The 18478-nt window shown below is 35.3% G+C and overlaps 1 protein-coding gene across 1 annotated transcript in view; it reads right to left on the bottom strand.

The window, feature by feature from the left end:
• sim2 (SIM bHLH transcription factor 2) overlaps positions 1 to 5801 on the bottom strand; it is a 28698-nt gene extending 22897 nt beyond the window's left edge. The window contains exons 1-3 of the mRNA XM_022681406.2: positions 4719 to 5801; positions 1902 to 1984; positions 495 to 584 (exon numbers count right to left, since the gene is read on the bottom strand). Coding sequence (XP_022537127.2) covers positions 495 to 584; positions 1902 to 1984; positions 4719 to 4893 — 348 coding nt within the window. The 5' untranslated portion in view covers positions 4894 to 5801. The remainder of the gene's footprint in view (positions 1 to 494; positions 585 to 1901; positions 1985 to 4718) is intronic.
• Positions 5802 to 18478: the final 12677 nt, after the last annotated feature.

The following is an 18478-nucleotide window of genomic DNA, read 5'->3' as shown; positions in this document are numbered from 1 at the left end:
GCATCCCTCTCCCTGAGTGTGAAGCTAAAGGTGTTGAAGAGTCCACAGAGGCCTCTGTGTGTATCGGCCTAATCCGCCTTCACTTTTCATCAACAGTTAGCAGACTGTAGCTCACTCTGTCAGACTCTCCACGTGTAAAAAATAGTGACATTTGCATGACCTGAACCTCAGTGTTTTCAGTGAGCTGAGCAAACACGCTTCATGCTTCATGCTTTCACGCGCCGCAGAACGGCGTTACAGACGAACCCAGCCTGCAGTGAGAACACCAGCAGATAATATTCTTCACAAACCACACCGCCTCTCACCCGCCCGAATCAGCAGGTAGAGATGTTTACCTTTCATTGTTTGATTTATCACCGCAGAGTGGCAAATAAAATGATTCAAAGAGCGTATCAGAGAGGCCCCTCTCTGACTGGAGCTTTACTCAGAGCGACACACATACCAGCTGAGGGTTCAGGTTTGATATGGGGAGAAACTGTTTGATTTGGACTCACCTGTGATAAGCCAAGGTGAACTGAGGCCGTCTCAGAGATGTACATGATTTTACCATCAGACGCCACGACAAACACGAACCCATCCAGAGTCTGTAGGGGTGAAAGTGATAAGTATGATGAATATACACAATTCTGGAAAAAATTAAGAGACCACTGCTGTTTCTGAATCAGCTTTTCTGATTTTGCTGTTTATAGGTATATGTTTGAGTAAAACGGACAACATTTCTCCCAAATTCCAAATAAAAATATTGTCATTTAAAGCATTTTTTGAGAAAATGAGAAATGGCTGAAATAAAAAAAAAAGATGCAGAGCTTTCAGACCTCAAATAATGCAAAGAAAACAAGAAATAGATATTTGGTGGAATAATCCTGGTTTTTAATAACAGTTTTCATGCATCTTGGCATCATGTTCTCCTCCACCAGTCTTACACACTGCTTTTGGATAACTTTATGCCTTTACTCCTGATGCAAAAATTCAAACAGTTCATCTTGGTTTGATGGCTGTGATCATGAGCCAGTATGTTAAATTTGTTGTTGTAAAAGAGACATTAAATGTATTTTTATTGTTTTATTGTATATTTCAGGTCTAACCTATGAAAATATTTATTAACCTAATGTTCATTGCTCTTTATCAGTAGCATAACATGATCCTACAATAATGTAATTTATTGCAAATATATCATTAGACAAAATGAGCTATTCTGACAGGTATAACGTGACTTTAATTAAGTCACATCAATACACTTCAGGACAGAAGACTAAATAACTGAAATACTGAAGTTGTGTTGATGCAATATCACTTTTTTAATCAAAAAATGTGCCTAATTAAAAAAGCTGATTTTTTTATTAGTGTAAGTAAATGGCATATCTCTATTAACATGCTCTCAGGGTAAACACTGTTAGTCTACTGTAATGAATCCATTCACTGAATGAACATGGCCAGGATCTGAAGGTGATTCCAGTTAAGAAAAAAAAGAGTTACATTTATACGCTGTACAAATCACATGCAGGGTGTTTAATATGTAATTAAATTGTAATTGAATATGTAATGGTGAAATTAATATTCAATAAGAATTATTTTTAATAGTTTGACAGTCAAAAGTTTTGAAACTAGAAAACAGATTGTTTTACATTATGTTAATTTTACCACAGAAAATTAAACATTTATTGAAACATCAATAAATCATTGAAATCATTTTTTCTTCATTTTTGTGAAGAATTTCTATTGTTCCATTGATCATGGAATTTGGACACAGTGTAAAATAACAATGCTATCATGTATTTTACATGATTTTGCTCATTCCAAACACAAGCTAAAGCATCCTGTTTTCCTCTCTCTCCCACACGCATGCTATGTGTGGTGCAGGTGATTCTGTGAGTGTACAGCAGTAGCAGTGTGTCACTAACCTGTAGCAGGTGGGATCCTAACTCTTTGGCCATGTTGTCCAGGGGGCTGATGCGGGACTGCTGACCCCACGCCTCTCCCAGACCTAACAAACACACACACAGATACAACAGAACTACTGTATAAACTAAGATCCACGGGAAAACACACACACCCCTGATAGACACACAAGCTAAAGAAGCTTAGGATTTCATACAAAGAAAACAAAAATACATGTTTTTTTTTTTGCAAAAATAAGAGACCACTTAAAAATGATGAATTTCTTTGATTTTACCAAATTAAAAACATCTGGAATATAATCAAGAGGAAGATGTATGATCACAAACTGATCTGCTTGAATTTTTGCACCAGGAGTGGCATAAAGTAATCCAAAAGCCTCCAAAAAATGGTGGAGGAGAACATGCCAAGATGCATGAAAACTGTGATTAAAAACCAGGGTTATTCCACCAAATATTGATTTCTGAACTCTTAAAACTTTATGAATATGAGCTTGTTTTCTTTGCATTATTTGAGGTCTGAAAGTCTTTTTTTATTTTCTGCAAATAAATGCTCAAAATGGCAAAATATTTTCTTGGAATTTGGGAGAAATGTTGTCTGTATTTTTTTTTTAAGGACATAAAATTTTCTTTTTATATGCTGGTACACATAAAATGCATTCACACTCACAGTCCTTCTAATTTTGCTCATTCATAATTCTGCTCTTAATTATAATACAAAACTTACTCTCAAATAATTACAATAAAGAAATAAAAAAACCCTACTTCAGTTAGTATTTCATCTTCAGAATTTCAAGATGCGATTAATTTCTCATTTTACCTTCTGATAGTCTAATAATTTGCTTTTACACTACAGCTCTGTGCTAAGCTAAAGGTTAACAAATCTTTAATATTATATTCAATTCTAAAAACGTGTTTCTGTGAGTAAACTAAAGCGGAGAACACGGAGTAACATTTACACTTAAACGAGGTTCAAAACGTAATAAAGGTTCAAATAAAAATAGCACACAAGTAAAAATACTTTTTTTAAATAAAAAGAATGAAATAAAGAAAGAAATACAATAGAAGCGTGAGTGTTTCTTACATCTAATTACATTTAATTATTTGTCATCCGCGCGTGGTTTGTAGACTAGATTTAAGAGAATTAATAATCTTTTCTGCTCTCATTTATTCTCACATCATTATATTATTATTATTTTTCTGATTAATGGTTCAGCCTGTAGTAGAGAAACGCGGGTACACCGCATTACACACTGCAAACACTATCAAACACAGTAACAGCTTGAACCCGCCGAACAGTCCCGCATTTACACACATTATTACAGCAGAATGAGAGTTTCGGGAGGTTCGGGAGGCGACTCTGATTTTTCATTTAGTTTTTTATTCTTTCCTCAGCAGCGCCTCTTTACACGTAACGACATTTTAATAAATAAACAAAACACATAGACTACTGTAAGCTTATATAATATATTATATATGTCTTTAAAACTTTAACTATAGAATATGTTTGATGGATTTACACGTATTGATGGCTTTACAATTAGAGCTGGATATGTTTGCGCTAAATTAAATCGATTTATTATAGATTTATTTGTTTTATATATTCTTACGTATTTTTTCTTTTGTAATCGAAACAAACATTTTCCTTTATCATGGTATATGTTATGTACTATATTTGGCATGACGCTGTTACGCAAAAAAAATAAAAAATAAAAATTGTATCTCTTGTAACGGAGAAGCCAAAGACCTTTTTAAGATCCGTGTATAAAGATGGAAGTGAAAACAGTGAAATATTAAGATAGTGTTTTTTATGTTGTTTATATTGTAATTTTATCCTTTTTTAATATTATTATGGATTTTTATGTTATACATAAAATTTAAAAATGTATTGTGTTGTTAGTTAATATATATAACACTTAAACTTAACATAAAGGTTCCGTTAAATTAAATAGTAAGGATTAAAAGACATTAAAATATAAATGCTGTTTTGCAATTTAAGAGATCATTTTTAACATTATGTTTTTTCAGATATGATTGTAAAAATATTATTATTTTTATAATAGAGATTATTTTATGTTTTAGAAATAATTTTTAAACAATATTTTTAAACAAGGACAGATTTGTACTTAAAAGAGTACAAAGCTTGTCGATGGGGCTGTACCTTAGGTTGTGGTACAATAAAATACCTTTTAGTGATTTTTTTTTCGTACCCATGTTTTTGTACCAGTAAAGATTATAATAACTGAATATGTGTCAATAACATGATGATCCAAAATTGTTATGTTTTCAAATGAGAATTATATAATTAAAAAAAATACTGTTTATTAGTACAGTGGTACAGAATACTGAATGTACGTTGTGGCTGATTAAACGGTACAAATCTGCACTTTCTGCTGTTAGGTAAGACGTTATACTTCAGAGGGAACACATCTGACCCTGTAAAGACCAATATTATTCATTTGAGGGTACAATTTCAGATATGATTTTAACAGTATTATTACTTTTTATAATAGATATTATTATACGTTTTCAGAAATTATTTAAACATATTTTTCAGATATGATTTTTTAACACCATATGTCTTGGATATAATTGTAACAATATCATTCTTATTTTTAATAGAGATTATTTCATATTTCACATATTTCAGAAATAATTTTAGCGTATTTTTAACACCATTTTTCTCAGCTATGATTTTTAACATTATGTATTTTAGCCTCCTTTTAAGGACTTTTAACAGCATTAACGTTATTTATTTATTTATTTATTTATTTATTTATTTATTTTTTCATTTTAATGAAAGTGTGTGTGTGAGGACCTCACCGTCCGGAAACACGGCCCTCATCCTCAGGTAGCTGGTGGTGAGGCGGATGATGGAGGCCTTGTCCAGCTGAGAGGTGATAGCGGAGGGCAGCGGCAGCAGCTTGGCCAGTTCATAAAACTCCCCGTTTTCCTTTTCTCTCCGTGTTTTCGCCGCATTCTTAGACTTTTCCTTCATTTCTGACGAGAGGAAACTCGCTTTCGCATAATAGAGACCCGCCGCCCCTCAGCCTGACCGCGTGAAATCTGCGTGAAATCAGCGGCTCTCATAAGACTCCGCGTTTCTCGGTGGGTGAAATGAGATCAGACCCTGAGAAGATGATGATGATGATGATGACCTCTCAGAAAATTAACAGTTACAGTGTAAACAGCGTCCAGAAGTGAGTGAAAGTACAGAAATCAACGAGATCACTGAAAGATGATCCTCCAGACTGGACACTTCATGATTTAAACGCATCTCATTACATTACATTACATTTGGCAGACGCTTTTGTCCAAAGCGACTTACAATATTGAAATATCTCCAGATGTATCCTTACTTCTTAGCAGAAACCAAACCGAAGAAAAACATAATATACCAGAAAAAACGCCTAAAGGAAAGGCCTAAAGGAAAACACCTCCTTTAGCGCTTAATAAAGAAAAACAAAATACCAACACATATCACCAGATGTTTCATTTTCTTCAAAGATAAATCTGTCCATGGTGAGGAGAGCCGCGTCTGAAGATGCTTCTAATCAGGTTTGTTTTAGATATCTCATTATTAAACTTATCATGGCATCACAGCAGTACCAGCATCAGCACCACTAGGAGACATTAGGAGACTTTCTCTACTTACACCCCTAAAAAAAGTTGACCCTACAGTCTTAAAACAGTGGTGCTTCGTGTCCAGGGTTCTCCTGCTCCTGGATGACAGGCAGCTAGCTGCTGCTGATGCCCGTAAGAGGCTCAGGTCCGTAAAGTGTCCTCCTCAGTGTTTCCCGCAGGTCTCCTTATTCCTCCCGCACTGCGAATAATCCCGCACCACAGGAGCGCACTGCACTCCCAGAGTCACCCGATATAACACCTCACACACAGAGAGAGAGAGAGAAAGAGAGCGAGAAAGAGAGCGAGAAGGAATGCAAACAAGGAGGCTGAAACCGCGTGACGTAAAATAGCACGGCGTTAATTATTTCCCGCCCGTTTTCCGACAAACCACGCCCACCTGTTTCAGGATTGGCTAATCATTCGTATAAAAATTACATTCCACGTTTTAAAATATATAATCACTATAATTTTAATTTTTCCTCGTGCTCGGTTACACGTCATTATGTTTCACACTCCATTTTGCATATTTTGCACTTCACACTCAACAATGCACAGGTCTATTTTCAATATGCCGCTGATGCTGTGTACATTTTGTGTACATACTTTAATATTCATTCATATTTTTGTTATATTTTCTATAGATAATGCTTTGTTACTCAGAGTACAAACAGTGTTGATACACTGCCTGGCCAAAATAATAATAATAATAATAATAATAATAATAATAATAATAATAATAATAATAATAATAATAATAATAATAATAAAAATAAAAAAAAGTTGCCACCTAGATTTAAGTAAGTAAATGATCTGGGGTTGCTGCAGTTTGTCAGGTCTAGGTTCAGCAACAGTATGTGCTAAAAGAATGAGGTCAGCTGACTACCTGAATATACTGAATATAGACCAGGTTATTCCATCAATGTATTTTTTCTTCCCTGATGTCCCAGACATATTTCAAGTTGACAATGCCAGGATTCATTGGTCTGGATTTGTAAAAGAGTGGTTCAGGGAGCATGAGATCATCATTTTCACACATGGATTGTTCACAAAAGAGCCCAGAACCCATTGAGAATCTTTGGGATGTGCTGGAGAAGCACTGCTTTGTGCAGTGGTCAGACTCTACCATCATCAATGCAAGATCTTGGTGAAAAATTAATGCAACACTGGATTAAAATAAATGTCACAGCGAATTTGTTCTGCAATCAAAGCTAAAGGTGGTCTAACGATATATTAGAGTGTGTAATTTTTTTTTTTTTTTGGTGGAGACTTTTTTTGGCCAGGCAGTGTATCACCTTAAGGGTACAACTTCTTTAAGGTCATATTGTTTAAAATAATGATAGAGTGTTTTATTATCCTTTTTAAATTCTGTCCATCCACCCATACCCATCCCATTCTGATATTTTGATATATTTCTTATTATCTATCTTTATAAAGCAATTAAGAATTATGTAAATGATGTAAATTTTAGATTCCAGTTTTAATAACTTCATGGTGATACTTGTGTTCAGTGTTTAAAACAGTATTTTTGTATTTTGTATTGTACAACATCAAGGACAAGTATATATACAGATTATAAATGCATAATTAAGAATGATAACAAAAACTCTAAGCGGACTGCAGGTTAGTGGAGCCTTCTTATTGGTTGAGTGTGTACTACACTAGCCAATCCTGGCGCCGTAGGGCGGGGCCTGTCGGAAAACGGGCGGGAAATGGTAAAGTATTCGCCTCATGGTCCGGTCTCGCTCTGGGGGCAGACTGGTGTCTAACCGCTTTATTAAACAGGAAAAAGAGAGTGGCGAGTTTTCGTTTAGAGAAATAGAGAGGAGTCTTGTCCTGGTTTTTATTTCTCTCCACATATAAAAATACAACTCATGGAAAAGTCTAGACTAGGAATATATAAGCAATAATGGTAGTAATAGTTGTAGTAGTAGGCTACACGTAGCTAGCTAATACTACCGTACTGTTTTAATAAATCAAAAATAATCTATACGGAGACGTGAAGGGGAATTTTTTTTTTTCTAATTATGTTAACATATTGATGAATAAAATAATGTTTTTTTTTAAGAAGTAGCTAGTATACAGCTTTTAAAAACAGGAAATGTACATTCCTCCTATAATCAATCTGCAAAATTACATTTAATCTGAAGTCACAATGCCTTCAGAATTATTACAACACATTAACTGTATGTATACTGACATGATAATAATAATTATATAATACTACTACTACTACTACTATTACTACTACTACTATTACTACTACTACTACTAATAATAATAATACATTTTAGATTAGACTACTAAAATAAACATTACTAAATTCTACCGGTAACTTTGTATGTTTTTTTTATTTATTATTATTATTATTATTTCCTAATTTTTTGTATTTTTATTTATTCTTTATTTGGGGATAAAGTAATATTCACCACTTTACACACTTGAGTCAGGTCTTAGGAAGGTTTAAATGTACTGTAAACAAATACACCTTTACACTGATATTCACATACACTCCAAACTAATTAAATGAAATAAAAGATGGTGTAAGGAATTAAATGGAGAGATATCACAAACCCAGCCCTGCTAAAAAAAATTCCAGTTAATGAACAGCTGTTCAAACTGAAACTGCACATGTTGAATACACCTTTAAACACACAGCACAGGATCTCATGTGTTCAGCATATAGAAGGGAGAGGAAATGAGGAGGCAGAGGAGAGGTGACTACAGTCAGGAGTAGTATAAGTACGTTTGTCCTGTTCATTAGCTCATTAGTGAATGTTTAGCGTGATTTATAAATGAATGTCCAGGCTGTCCGGGATGGGTAAGTGCTGGTGTCTGCTGTAGTGTGTGACAGTGTTCTGGTGTGTGCAGTGTGTAAGGCTGTAATCAGCACATTTATTTGTGTAGGAGAGTTGGCTGTGATATTCAGGCTATCGCTTTCTCTCTGCCTGTCAGTCCTGATGGATTATTTCAGAGAGCTCAATATGGAAAATACAAAAAAAAAACTTGCTTCCCTCCCACCTTTCTGTCTCTCTCTCTCTAGCCCCCCTCTCAAATGGAGCAGATGGTGGGGTTAGCATGGTGCACCTCACAGACACAATCACATGTGTGGACGTTTTGGCAGGTTAATACAGGGCTTCAGTCTTGCTTTTGAGTGGCTGTTGGTTTTACATGCAGATATATGCGGGTATGAAACAGATTATTATGTTTTGCATTTAACAAGTGTTGTTTCAACCCAAGTAAAGAAGCTTTTAACTACACTTTATTATTTATGTATTGTTTGCAAACATAATGTAATTAATTTACATTAAAATGGCATGGCCATGCCCACAACTAATATTTCACTGGCCACTGAAGGTTTGGCTCTTAAAAGTCTTGGTGAAGAATTTAGATTAAACCTTACCCCTTTCCCACTGGCTTTTGGTGCCACCTATTCGCATACTGGGTGCGTATTTTTCCCTTCACTCATCATCACACTGTAGTCTTTCACACCATAACATTCTACTATGCATGTACTGGAAATGCATAAATTGCACTTGCCTGGTCTCAGTGTTGTAGACACAAGTAAAAAAGTAAGTTACCACTTATTCTACTGCTGAGAATGGCTTTATATTGGCTGAATGCAAATATATATATATATATTCCATCATTATTTGTGAAGGTGGTAATTGTTAAAATGCAAGTTATAAAAAGATTATGATATTAAGGTAATAAATAAAGTTATGTTCAATAGAATTGAATAAAACTGAATTTACTGTATGTGTAAGAATAGCTTTAAATGAATATAAAAAGTCATGTTATTTTAACAAATACAATATTTAAGTGATTAATATGAATAAAACAATTAGGCCTAACAATGTGCACAACCGCGGTACATATCTTTTACATATATATATTTTTAATGTAATTACTACAGACTTTTTTAGTGCAAAAAAATGCCAAATTGAAAAATGACTATAAATGGCTAAGTACATGTTAAAACAATTAAATGTCCAAACTAAGTGTAAGTATCATTAATAATAATAAAATTAACAACAGAAAAAGAATAACAGGTGTTAAAAAAACAGACGTTGGCCAAAATCTTGACAGCAAAGAAAGAAATGAGAAAGAAATGTACTTCGAGTCAGACAGGCACTTGAACAGGCTTGAACTGCCTGAAGGCCTAAAACATGACCACAAACCTGAATGTGAATCTCCTGATTTCAGCTGCAGCCAAACTGTACAGTATTATGCTTCATGGAGCAGATAGTTATTACAGGACGACCATTTGGAAACTATTTGTAACTAAAGCCAGTATTACAAAACACATATCCTGATGCAGTGAACACAGAATTACACATGAGAGGACTGGATAACTATCAGTAGTCTTAACAGCAGGGGCTAAAAAGCTTTACTTGTTTGGTTACATATGAGCAGAATTTATTTTGAGGAACACGAAACCATAGTGGAACTGAGGCTGTTGCGTCTGTATCGCTCCAGTTGTATGTGGCCATAAGATGGCATTTTGTGACACAGAGGAAAAAGACAGAGAGATAACTAAAGATAGAGAGAGAGAGAGAGAGAGAGAGAGAGAGAGAGAGAGGATCCAGAAGCAGTGCATGGCTTAACGTCTTATTAACCTTGGTTAGTGGAGCTTAGTAACTCATTAATATCTCCCACTTCCAGGTGTGCAGGTCACTGATCTTCAATCTAATCTAAAACCAGTGTCACTTTCCTTCACTGCCATATTCAAATCAACCAATAGTCCTGTATTTGTATCTTCAAATCTTTTTTGTGTTGTTTAAAAGCTTAAAATGAAAATCAGCTCAATCAGGGAGTCCAAGCAAGAGTGTGTGGTAATCTACAATACATATCTGGTGAAGATTTTTTTCCAGTGTTAAAATCATCCTAAAAATGTATGTGTTCTCTTCAGTGGAATGTTGCTGATGATTTTGGGGAATATTTGTAGAAAAATATTGGTCAGTATTTAAATAATTACACTAAAACTACATCTAAGACAACAAATGAATAAACCCAGTTTGATTAGACTGATTGTGAGACTACTAACACCAATTGTCCAGACCTTGTTACTGGTAAAATCTAAACCTCTACACTGTTTAATTTTTACTTTATTTTAATTTTGCTGAGGTTGGACATATACAGCAGTTCTATTCAGTGTCTTCATTTCTATTTTTATTGTATTTCTAATTAATTATATCTGATACAACAATTAGTTTACAGATTTTATTGTACTTGTGCAAATACAATAAAGCTATTCTATACTAATCAAATCAAAATCAGTATATATTATATTAGGAGATATTGAGTCAGTTTACTGGACAGGGATTAGGTGTAGTTGCAGACTATATTTTCCATTCAAAGGAGGCCTTTCAAACTATCTAACCATTATATTATAGGCTATCACTGTAAGAAGCAGGAAAATAGCATTTATTATAAGATTACAATACTGATTTAGTTACAGTAATTACTTTAGAAAATGAATTAATTATTAAATTGTGTTGAAGTAAAAAATTAGAAAAATGTTTACATACATAGTACATCTAAGACAACAAATAAATTAACTGAGTTTGATCAGACTAATTATTGATTGACCACTAGCATCAATTGTCCAGACCTTAAATTAGTTAAGCCAATTTATTGGAGTGAATATTTATGCAATCATTTATAGTATATTATATATTTTAGTTAAATTTACATTATAGAAGGAGAACAGAAGAATGCCTAAGGTTACCTTTAACAATGAATGAATTAAAATCTAGGACTGAAGAAATCAATATTTATTGAGCTACAAATCAAACAATATTGTGTAACATGTAAAACCCAACATGCCAGTCCCTGTATGGAATTGTAGAGGTTCCTAATGGTGTCCTGTGATAATCCATCACATTGCACAGTGTATGTAGAGGACAGTAGGTTAGTACTAGAGCCATTGGAGCAAAATGATAAATATGTATGCAATCATTTATAGTATATTATACATTATATATATATATATATATATATATATATATATATATATATATATATATATATATATATATATATATATATATATATACATTGAAGCAAAGTTAAAGCTAATTTTACTAATTTAATGTTTTTAATTCAGAAATCTATTTAATCATGTTTTTTACTGTTTAGGGATGGTTTATGGAATAACAAGGTCAATATGAATTATAAAATATTAAACACAGGCTCCTAATGCAATGGAAACAAAAAAGCTATTAAATATTATAATGAATTGGATTTATTTGCTATGTAGATTTTATAGTAGAATATATAGTAGAGTTTTTTCTCTTCTGTGCATTACAGACAGAAAACAGCAACATTTTTTCCCTATCACTTGAGATAATTCAGGTCTAAAAGGGTTAAAGTAACAATAAAGATTAAGACCAAAGGTAATCTGGTATTGTAAGAAATCGCCCCCCACACACAGATTTATATATAGCTGGTTTTGCTATATCCCTCACAGTCCCTTAAACTAAACACCATCAAAAGCATATGAATAGACCTCAACACATCTGCATAGCCAGATGGTCCAAAAATCAGTTCATCTTTTGGTTGCTTATCCATTCTCAGTAACAGATATTTTGACCAAGAGTGTCCACACGTTTGCACGCCACCACATATATTTTTTCAGTATCCCTATCATTACACTGTTTACTGTAACGTCTGTCTGTTTGCACCTCGCACATTCAATCTCTCATTTGGACAGGAACTGTAAACTGCAACTGTCACTCTACGCACAGAGCTGCACAACAACAGGATGACAGCTGCTGAATAATAACCTCACTTCTCAAGATACAATATTATCAGCACTGTGTTATTTATGAAGAATCACATCTACATTTCTATACAGTTACCAGTACTGGTTTGAATATCTTAACCTTTTTTTTTTTTACTTTTACTTCATTTTGCTTGCTAACATTGGCAATATACAGCAGTTGTATAATAAAATTGTCTAATAAAAATAGTTAAAGCTATTTATTATAATTAAAACTAAAATCAGTATATATTATATAAGTATTGAGTCAGTTGTCTGGACAGGGATTAGGTCTATTCATAGACTATATTTTCCTTTCAATAGAGGCCTTTCAAACTAGACCTAATCCCTGTCTAGAAGAATGCCATTATATTATAGGCTAATCATTTTAAGAAGGGGAAAACATCACATTTATTACAAGATTACAATAATTATTTAATTACAGTAATTACTTTAGAAAATAAACTACTAATTAAATTATGTTGGAGTAAAACTTGTGAAAATAATGTACAGATGTTTTTGAGGATGGCATTCTTTAAATAGCCATTATTTAAGTAAACTCAGAGAGTTTAATAGAGATGAATGAGACTTAGGTTGTCTGAATCTTGTCCATGCTCTGTGTGTGTGTGTGTGTGTGTGTGTGTGTGTGTGTGTGTGTGTGTGTGTGTGTGTGGAGTGTAAATATACGAGGTGTCAGAGGTAGGTGATTAATGAGGGGAGGAGGTTTAATACCCAAATTACCATCAGCAGACTGCCCCCTTCCAGAATTCATCTCTCCATCCCTCCATCTTTTCATCTCTCCATCTCTTCATCCCTCCGTCCACTCCTGGCCCTGCTGCTCTCTTCAACAGAAAGAATCCTCAGAGAAAGAGCCAAACAGAATTGTTAAATGGTTCCATCTGACCTGAAAGCTTTCTGTTTGAAACTGCTTTCAATAATTTTCATACAGCTGTGACTCTTAACACTCTATTTTATGTGTGTCTTTATTTCAGCCTGCTTAATCCCAGTACAACCAAGTAACACTTTTTAACTCAGCTAGACCAGTGAGTGCCAGACATGATAGATACACACCTAGAGTCAGTGTACAGAACACACAGCTGTGTATGTTACTTGTCACAGTCTATACTGTAAAGGCAGATGAATGATGAATTAAAATTCCTACTAACTTTATAGAAGAAAGTGTATAGATTTGTAGACATTATTAGAGTAAAAGCTAAGTAAACCTGCTGTAACTCTAATCAGCTTAGCTGTTGTGTCTGATAGCACTGGTTTTAACCCTGCTGAGCCCTGCTGTAAGCATAATCGACAACTTGCTCCAACCCTACTGAGCTCGGCTGTTAATATCATGGCTAACCAGCTCCAAATGATCACAAAAAAGGCATGTTGAGGTGAGTTAATTTAACATATATATACACACATTACCTCACCTCAACATGCCTTTTGCAATCATTTAGTCCCCCGTGAGTAATGTTAAAATCACTATTACAAACGGTACAGCAGGCAAAACTTTCATTGTGTTTTACTTTAACCAGACATGGATATACTTTAGAGTAGTCTGAGGTGAAATGAGTTTTGATGGGAGACATAATGCTCCTTCTCTTACTCACTGAATGTATCCCAGCCAGGAGGGGAAAAAAAAACACTGCCTTTCTCTCCCTCTCTTTCCCACACAAGATTGGGGGAAAAAGTCTATGTTGCCTGCATGCGCATTTGTGTTCACTCTTGTGCCACTCTTTCTAGAGTCTGGGAAATTTTATCTGACTTGCAGGTAGGAGTGTGCTATATCGTATCGTACGCGATAATATCGCCAACATTTTTCAATATCGCGAACGATATTATACCTTAAAATATCGGGTTCATATCACTCACCCGTAATTATCACATCAGGGTACTACTTTGTTGCTGTATTTAGCAAAAGAAAAATGAACACTGTTCTTATTCTCATGTTTTAATATCTCAGTGCCATATCATATCATAGGCAATAATAAAATGTAATTTCCATTTTGTTGCAGTAGTGTATTCTTGATTTTTGTTTAAATTCAGTGTTTTTTCATATCGCAGAGATCGCGAGAATACCATGAAACATTGTGATATTATTTTAGGTCCATATCGCACACCCCTACTTGCAGGCATCAGTGAGCCGTTACTGATATGCAGTAGACCTCAGCAACTTCCCGGAGACTTGGGACACAAGCTGTTAGCACTGCGACTTCCAATACTACTGAGACCTGCTGTTAGTATCACGAATAACCTGGTCCAATCCTACTGAACCAAGCTAATTTGGTGTATTTTATCAACATGCAGTAAGATGACTTGATGCATAATACTGATTTTTTTGGTTAAGCAATGCCAAAACTGCCTTCTGAGAAAATTCACCTAGCTACTTCCAGTTTTAGACACAATCCTAGTGACTCCGAAAGTTGCCCTGGTGTTGTTGAGTGGTTGCTATGGTGCCTACTATGACATATTCCTGGCACAAATGTGAAACTGTGGGTTAACAAAAATTTAATCCCCACGCAACTTTGAAAATTGAATGTCCCATTCACCTGGAACCATCTATTAGGCCTCGCTTGACCTGTGATAATTCAGCATTCATTAAAACCCAGAAGGACAGAGGGAAAGGAAAGAGAAAGACTGGCCTGGCAGCTCCACTAACTGTAAAACCATATGGACCAGGTCTGCTGTGTGTTTTTGTCTCCTTGCACACACCATTGAGAACACACACACACACACACACACACAGACAGTGATCTGTCTGAGAACAGTTTGTGGTAAAGCTTCAGTAAATGTAGATTGAGAGAGTGGAAGTGATGCTGGGTCTTTACAATACTGCCATGAATAGGAATAGTAAAAAAAAAAAACTACAAACATTACACTGTATAAAACATCATAAGTGTAAATGTAAGGACGATATATGCAAGTGATTACAATATTCAAGCAAATGGATTAGTTTATTGGGGGGAAAAACTGTACATTTAAAAGAAGGATCTAAAACCAAAATGGGTCACTCTACTTTTAGTATTGCAAGAGATATTGCTCTGAAACCCTTGCTGTATGGGGGTGAGTATTCTCCTGCTAAAAAAGGCCATGAAAGGCATTTTGCTGGGCTATCAGTGTCCCTCAAACCACTACTAGGTGTGACTGATGTATGTGATGACTCCGCAAATAATCACATCAGCAGTTCGGGCAGTGTTGTGTCAATCCTGCCAGCAAGGCCTTCACTACAAGGTCTCCATGGTCTAGATGGCAGACAATCTGTCTTTAAGTCCTGTAAGCTGTAAGGTAAGGTCATCGTGGATCCCATCAATGAAATTGAGGATGTTCTTGCTCTTCTAGTATCATGAAATGAGTACTGTCAAAGTTATTCAGATCCTTTACATCTGTCATTTTTCCTTTACCCTCAAAACTGAATCCTCAAGTACCACCTAATATATCCACCTAGGGACCCTAATGTTATGGCAGATACTTATCTATATACACAATATAACATATCTATATACTTATATAACACAAATGTATATTGTATGCCTCTGTGTACTGTACAAGCTCTTGATGCTAAGCTCATCTTTGACACATCTGAACACACACTGGAGCATCTGCAAATAGTCATATTTGTTCACCGTGAGTCCAGTGAGGTCTGCTTACCCCGTTTGAGAACCTCAGGGACTTGCATCGTGGGCTTCCTTTTACACACTCCACTTCATTATAATCACCACACGCCATTCCATAAACTGTCCCTGTGCGAAACATGGAAAACCCTTGCTAATATTTTCACTCGGAAAAGATGAAGGATATTTGATACAGTAGAAAGTAAACCAAGCCAGACATTAACACATGGACCTATATATTAAAACAAGGAGTGATAGACAATACTGTAGCCTAGTGTAGACGCTTCACTGGAGTATTATTTCACTGTTAAATATTTGAACCTCTGTAGATCATTTATAGTGGACCATTCAATTAAAGCAGGATATAAGCCTGCTGAAGCTGTTATTGTAGAACAGATAACTTTATATTAGATTGCAGATCTTGAAAATGACCCCATCAATGTTGCATTTGTTTTGTGTCTTGTAAAAATTATGTATTTATTTTTATGCATTTGATTATTTATTTTTTATATAATGAGACGTACAAGTGGATCAAAAATTGTGTTAGTGGATATCTGTAGATATCCCAAGCTTTCAAAATCATATTTTTTCTCCTAAAAATATAATTCATGCAATAGAGGGTATTTTTTGTATTCCATGTTTTTCTTATTGTGTATGTTAAATGTTGAATGTAAAAACAACAGAATCAAAATATGAACAGAACTTTTTATAGTTATTTTTAAAGCAATTTCTTATGTTGTGTTTGGCCTGTTCCAAATTGTTAGCAAACCTCAGCAAGCTAAATGCAAAGTATTTTTTGCCAATTTCTGCTAAATAAAAGTCCTAACTAAATGAATAGTAATCCTGGGGTGAATATGTTAATTTATGTATAAATAAAAACATGTAGCGTCTATACAATTTACAGCTCTGGAAAAAAAAGAGACCATAATGAGTTTCTTTGATTTTACCAAATTGAAAACCTCTGGAATATAATCAAGAAGAAGATGGATGATCACAAACCATCATACCAAACTGAACTGCTTGATGTTTTTGCACCAGGAGTGCAAATATTTTTTACAAACAGGGTTATTCCACCAAAAAATGATTTCTGAACTCTCAAACTCTATGAATATGAACTAGTTTTCTTTGCATTATTTGAGGTCTGAAAGCTCTGCGTCTTTTTTGTTATCAGACATTTCTAATTTTCTGCAAATAAATGCTCCAACAACAATGTTCGTTTTACTCAAACATCCTATAAATGGCCAAATCAGAGAAACTGATTTACTGTGATATTGGTGTATTTTATTTTAATGCGCAAGTCTGCCACCTACTGATATAACCTGAGGTCAACACCTCACAATGTTTCTATATAGCAAGCTAAACTAATATTCTCATAAAAATGCATGATAGAAAAACGATAAAAACAGGGTAGAAACACGATAAAACATTATAAAATCAGCCTCTAACATCTTCACACTATCTGAACCATTAACAAAAACATTTTAAAACTTTATATTGTGGCGTGGAAGAGGAAGGAAGACCCGTGAGACTCATGCTGAATGCTCAACAGCTCCGTTTATTGAACCGGCTTACCACTCACTTACAGTTTTTAACAAGACTAGAAGAGCTAAACCCATAAAACCACAGAGCTAAATAGCCCAAAGGCCACCAACCCAGCTGTGTGTCTCCCAGATGGCAGATCCAGAGTGGTGCCCACCCTCTCTGCATAACCCCTCCCAAGGGAGATGCCCCACCCCTGTCATCCTCGCACACAGGAGAACAGAACATGCCTGCAGGCAGCCACACACACAACCCAGAGCCGCCACAATATTTAAAATTTTACCTGAGCTTTTCTCTGGGACAGACTTAAGGGAGCATCTGAGAAAGCTGTTTCTGGTGGATGTCTCTGAATAAATATCCCAATATATCAACAGAGAAACAGATACTGGATTAATTCAGACTGCTCTCAGATGCTTTATGAACACATTTCCAGGACGTTTGAAGGCTTTGTCGCTCTGGCAGGGCGTCTGTGATGCTGTTCCACATTTCTGTGGGCTCTGAAAATTAGTTAACACGCGGCTGCTAATTTGGAACAAGTAAAATAACACATCTCAGTGAAGCACTTAATCACGGGTCTATTAGAGACACGGCCATCCATCCAGTACAGCTAATGACCCCTAATGGAGAGTGTCAGCGGCTCGCTACTTAACAGCTCGGCTACATGTTTATGCAGCCATACAAGCGGCCGGGTTTGTTTTCAGAGCGTTTAAACTGGTCATTTGGGGTCATTAGATGGACCTTAAGTAGTTTGCTTTAAGTCGTGAAGCGCGCGTGGGCCTGCAGTGGTCGCTGCCGCGTGTCATTAGCTCGGTCATTAATTGCACCGAGGAGAGAAAGACTCCTCCACCGCCTCTACTACCAGTGCTTCAGCTGCTGCTGCTGCTGCTGCACCTGCCAGACATTACACTCTTTCATCTGCAGACCAGCTCCAGGCTACAGTGGCAGTGATGGAGGAGTACACTTCAAAATATCCATTGGCAGAAACTAGACAAATTATATGTGCTCATGCTTATATTAAGCATATAAATCTGCCATTGAGGTAAGCGAGGTAA

Source organism: Astyanax mexicanus, chromosome 20, assembly GCF_023375975.1.
Source record: "Astyanax mexicanus isolate ESR-SI-001 chromosome 20, AstMex3_surface, whole genome shotgun sequence".
NCBI lineage: Eukaryota > Metazoa > Chordata > Actinopteri > Characiformes > Acestrorhamphidae > Astyanax > Astyanax mexicanus.
This window is presented reverse-complemented; position numbering and strand designations above follow the sequence as displayed.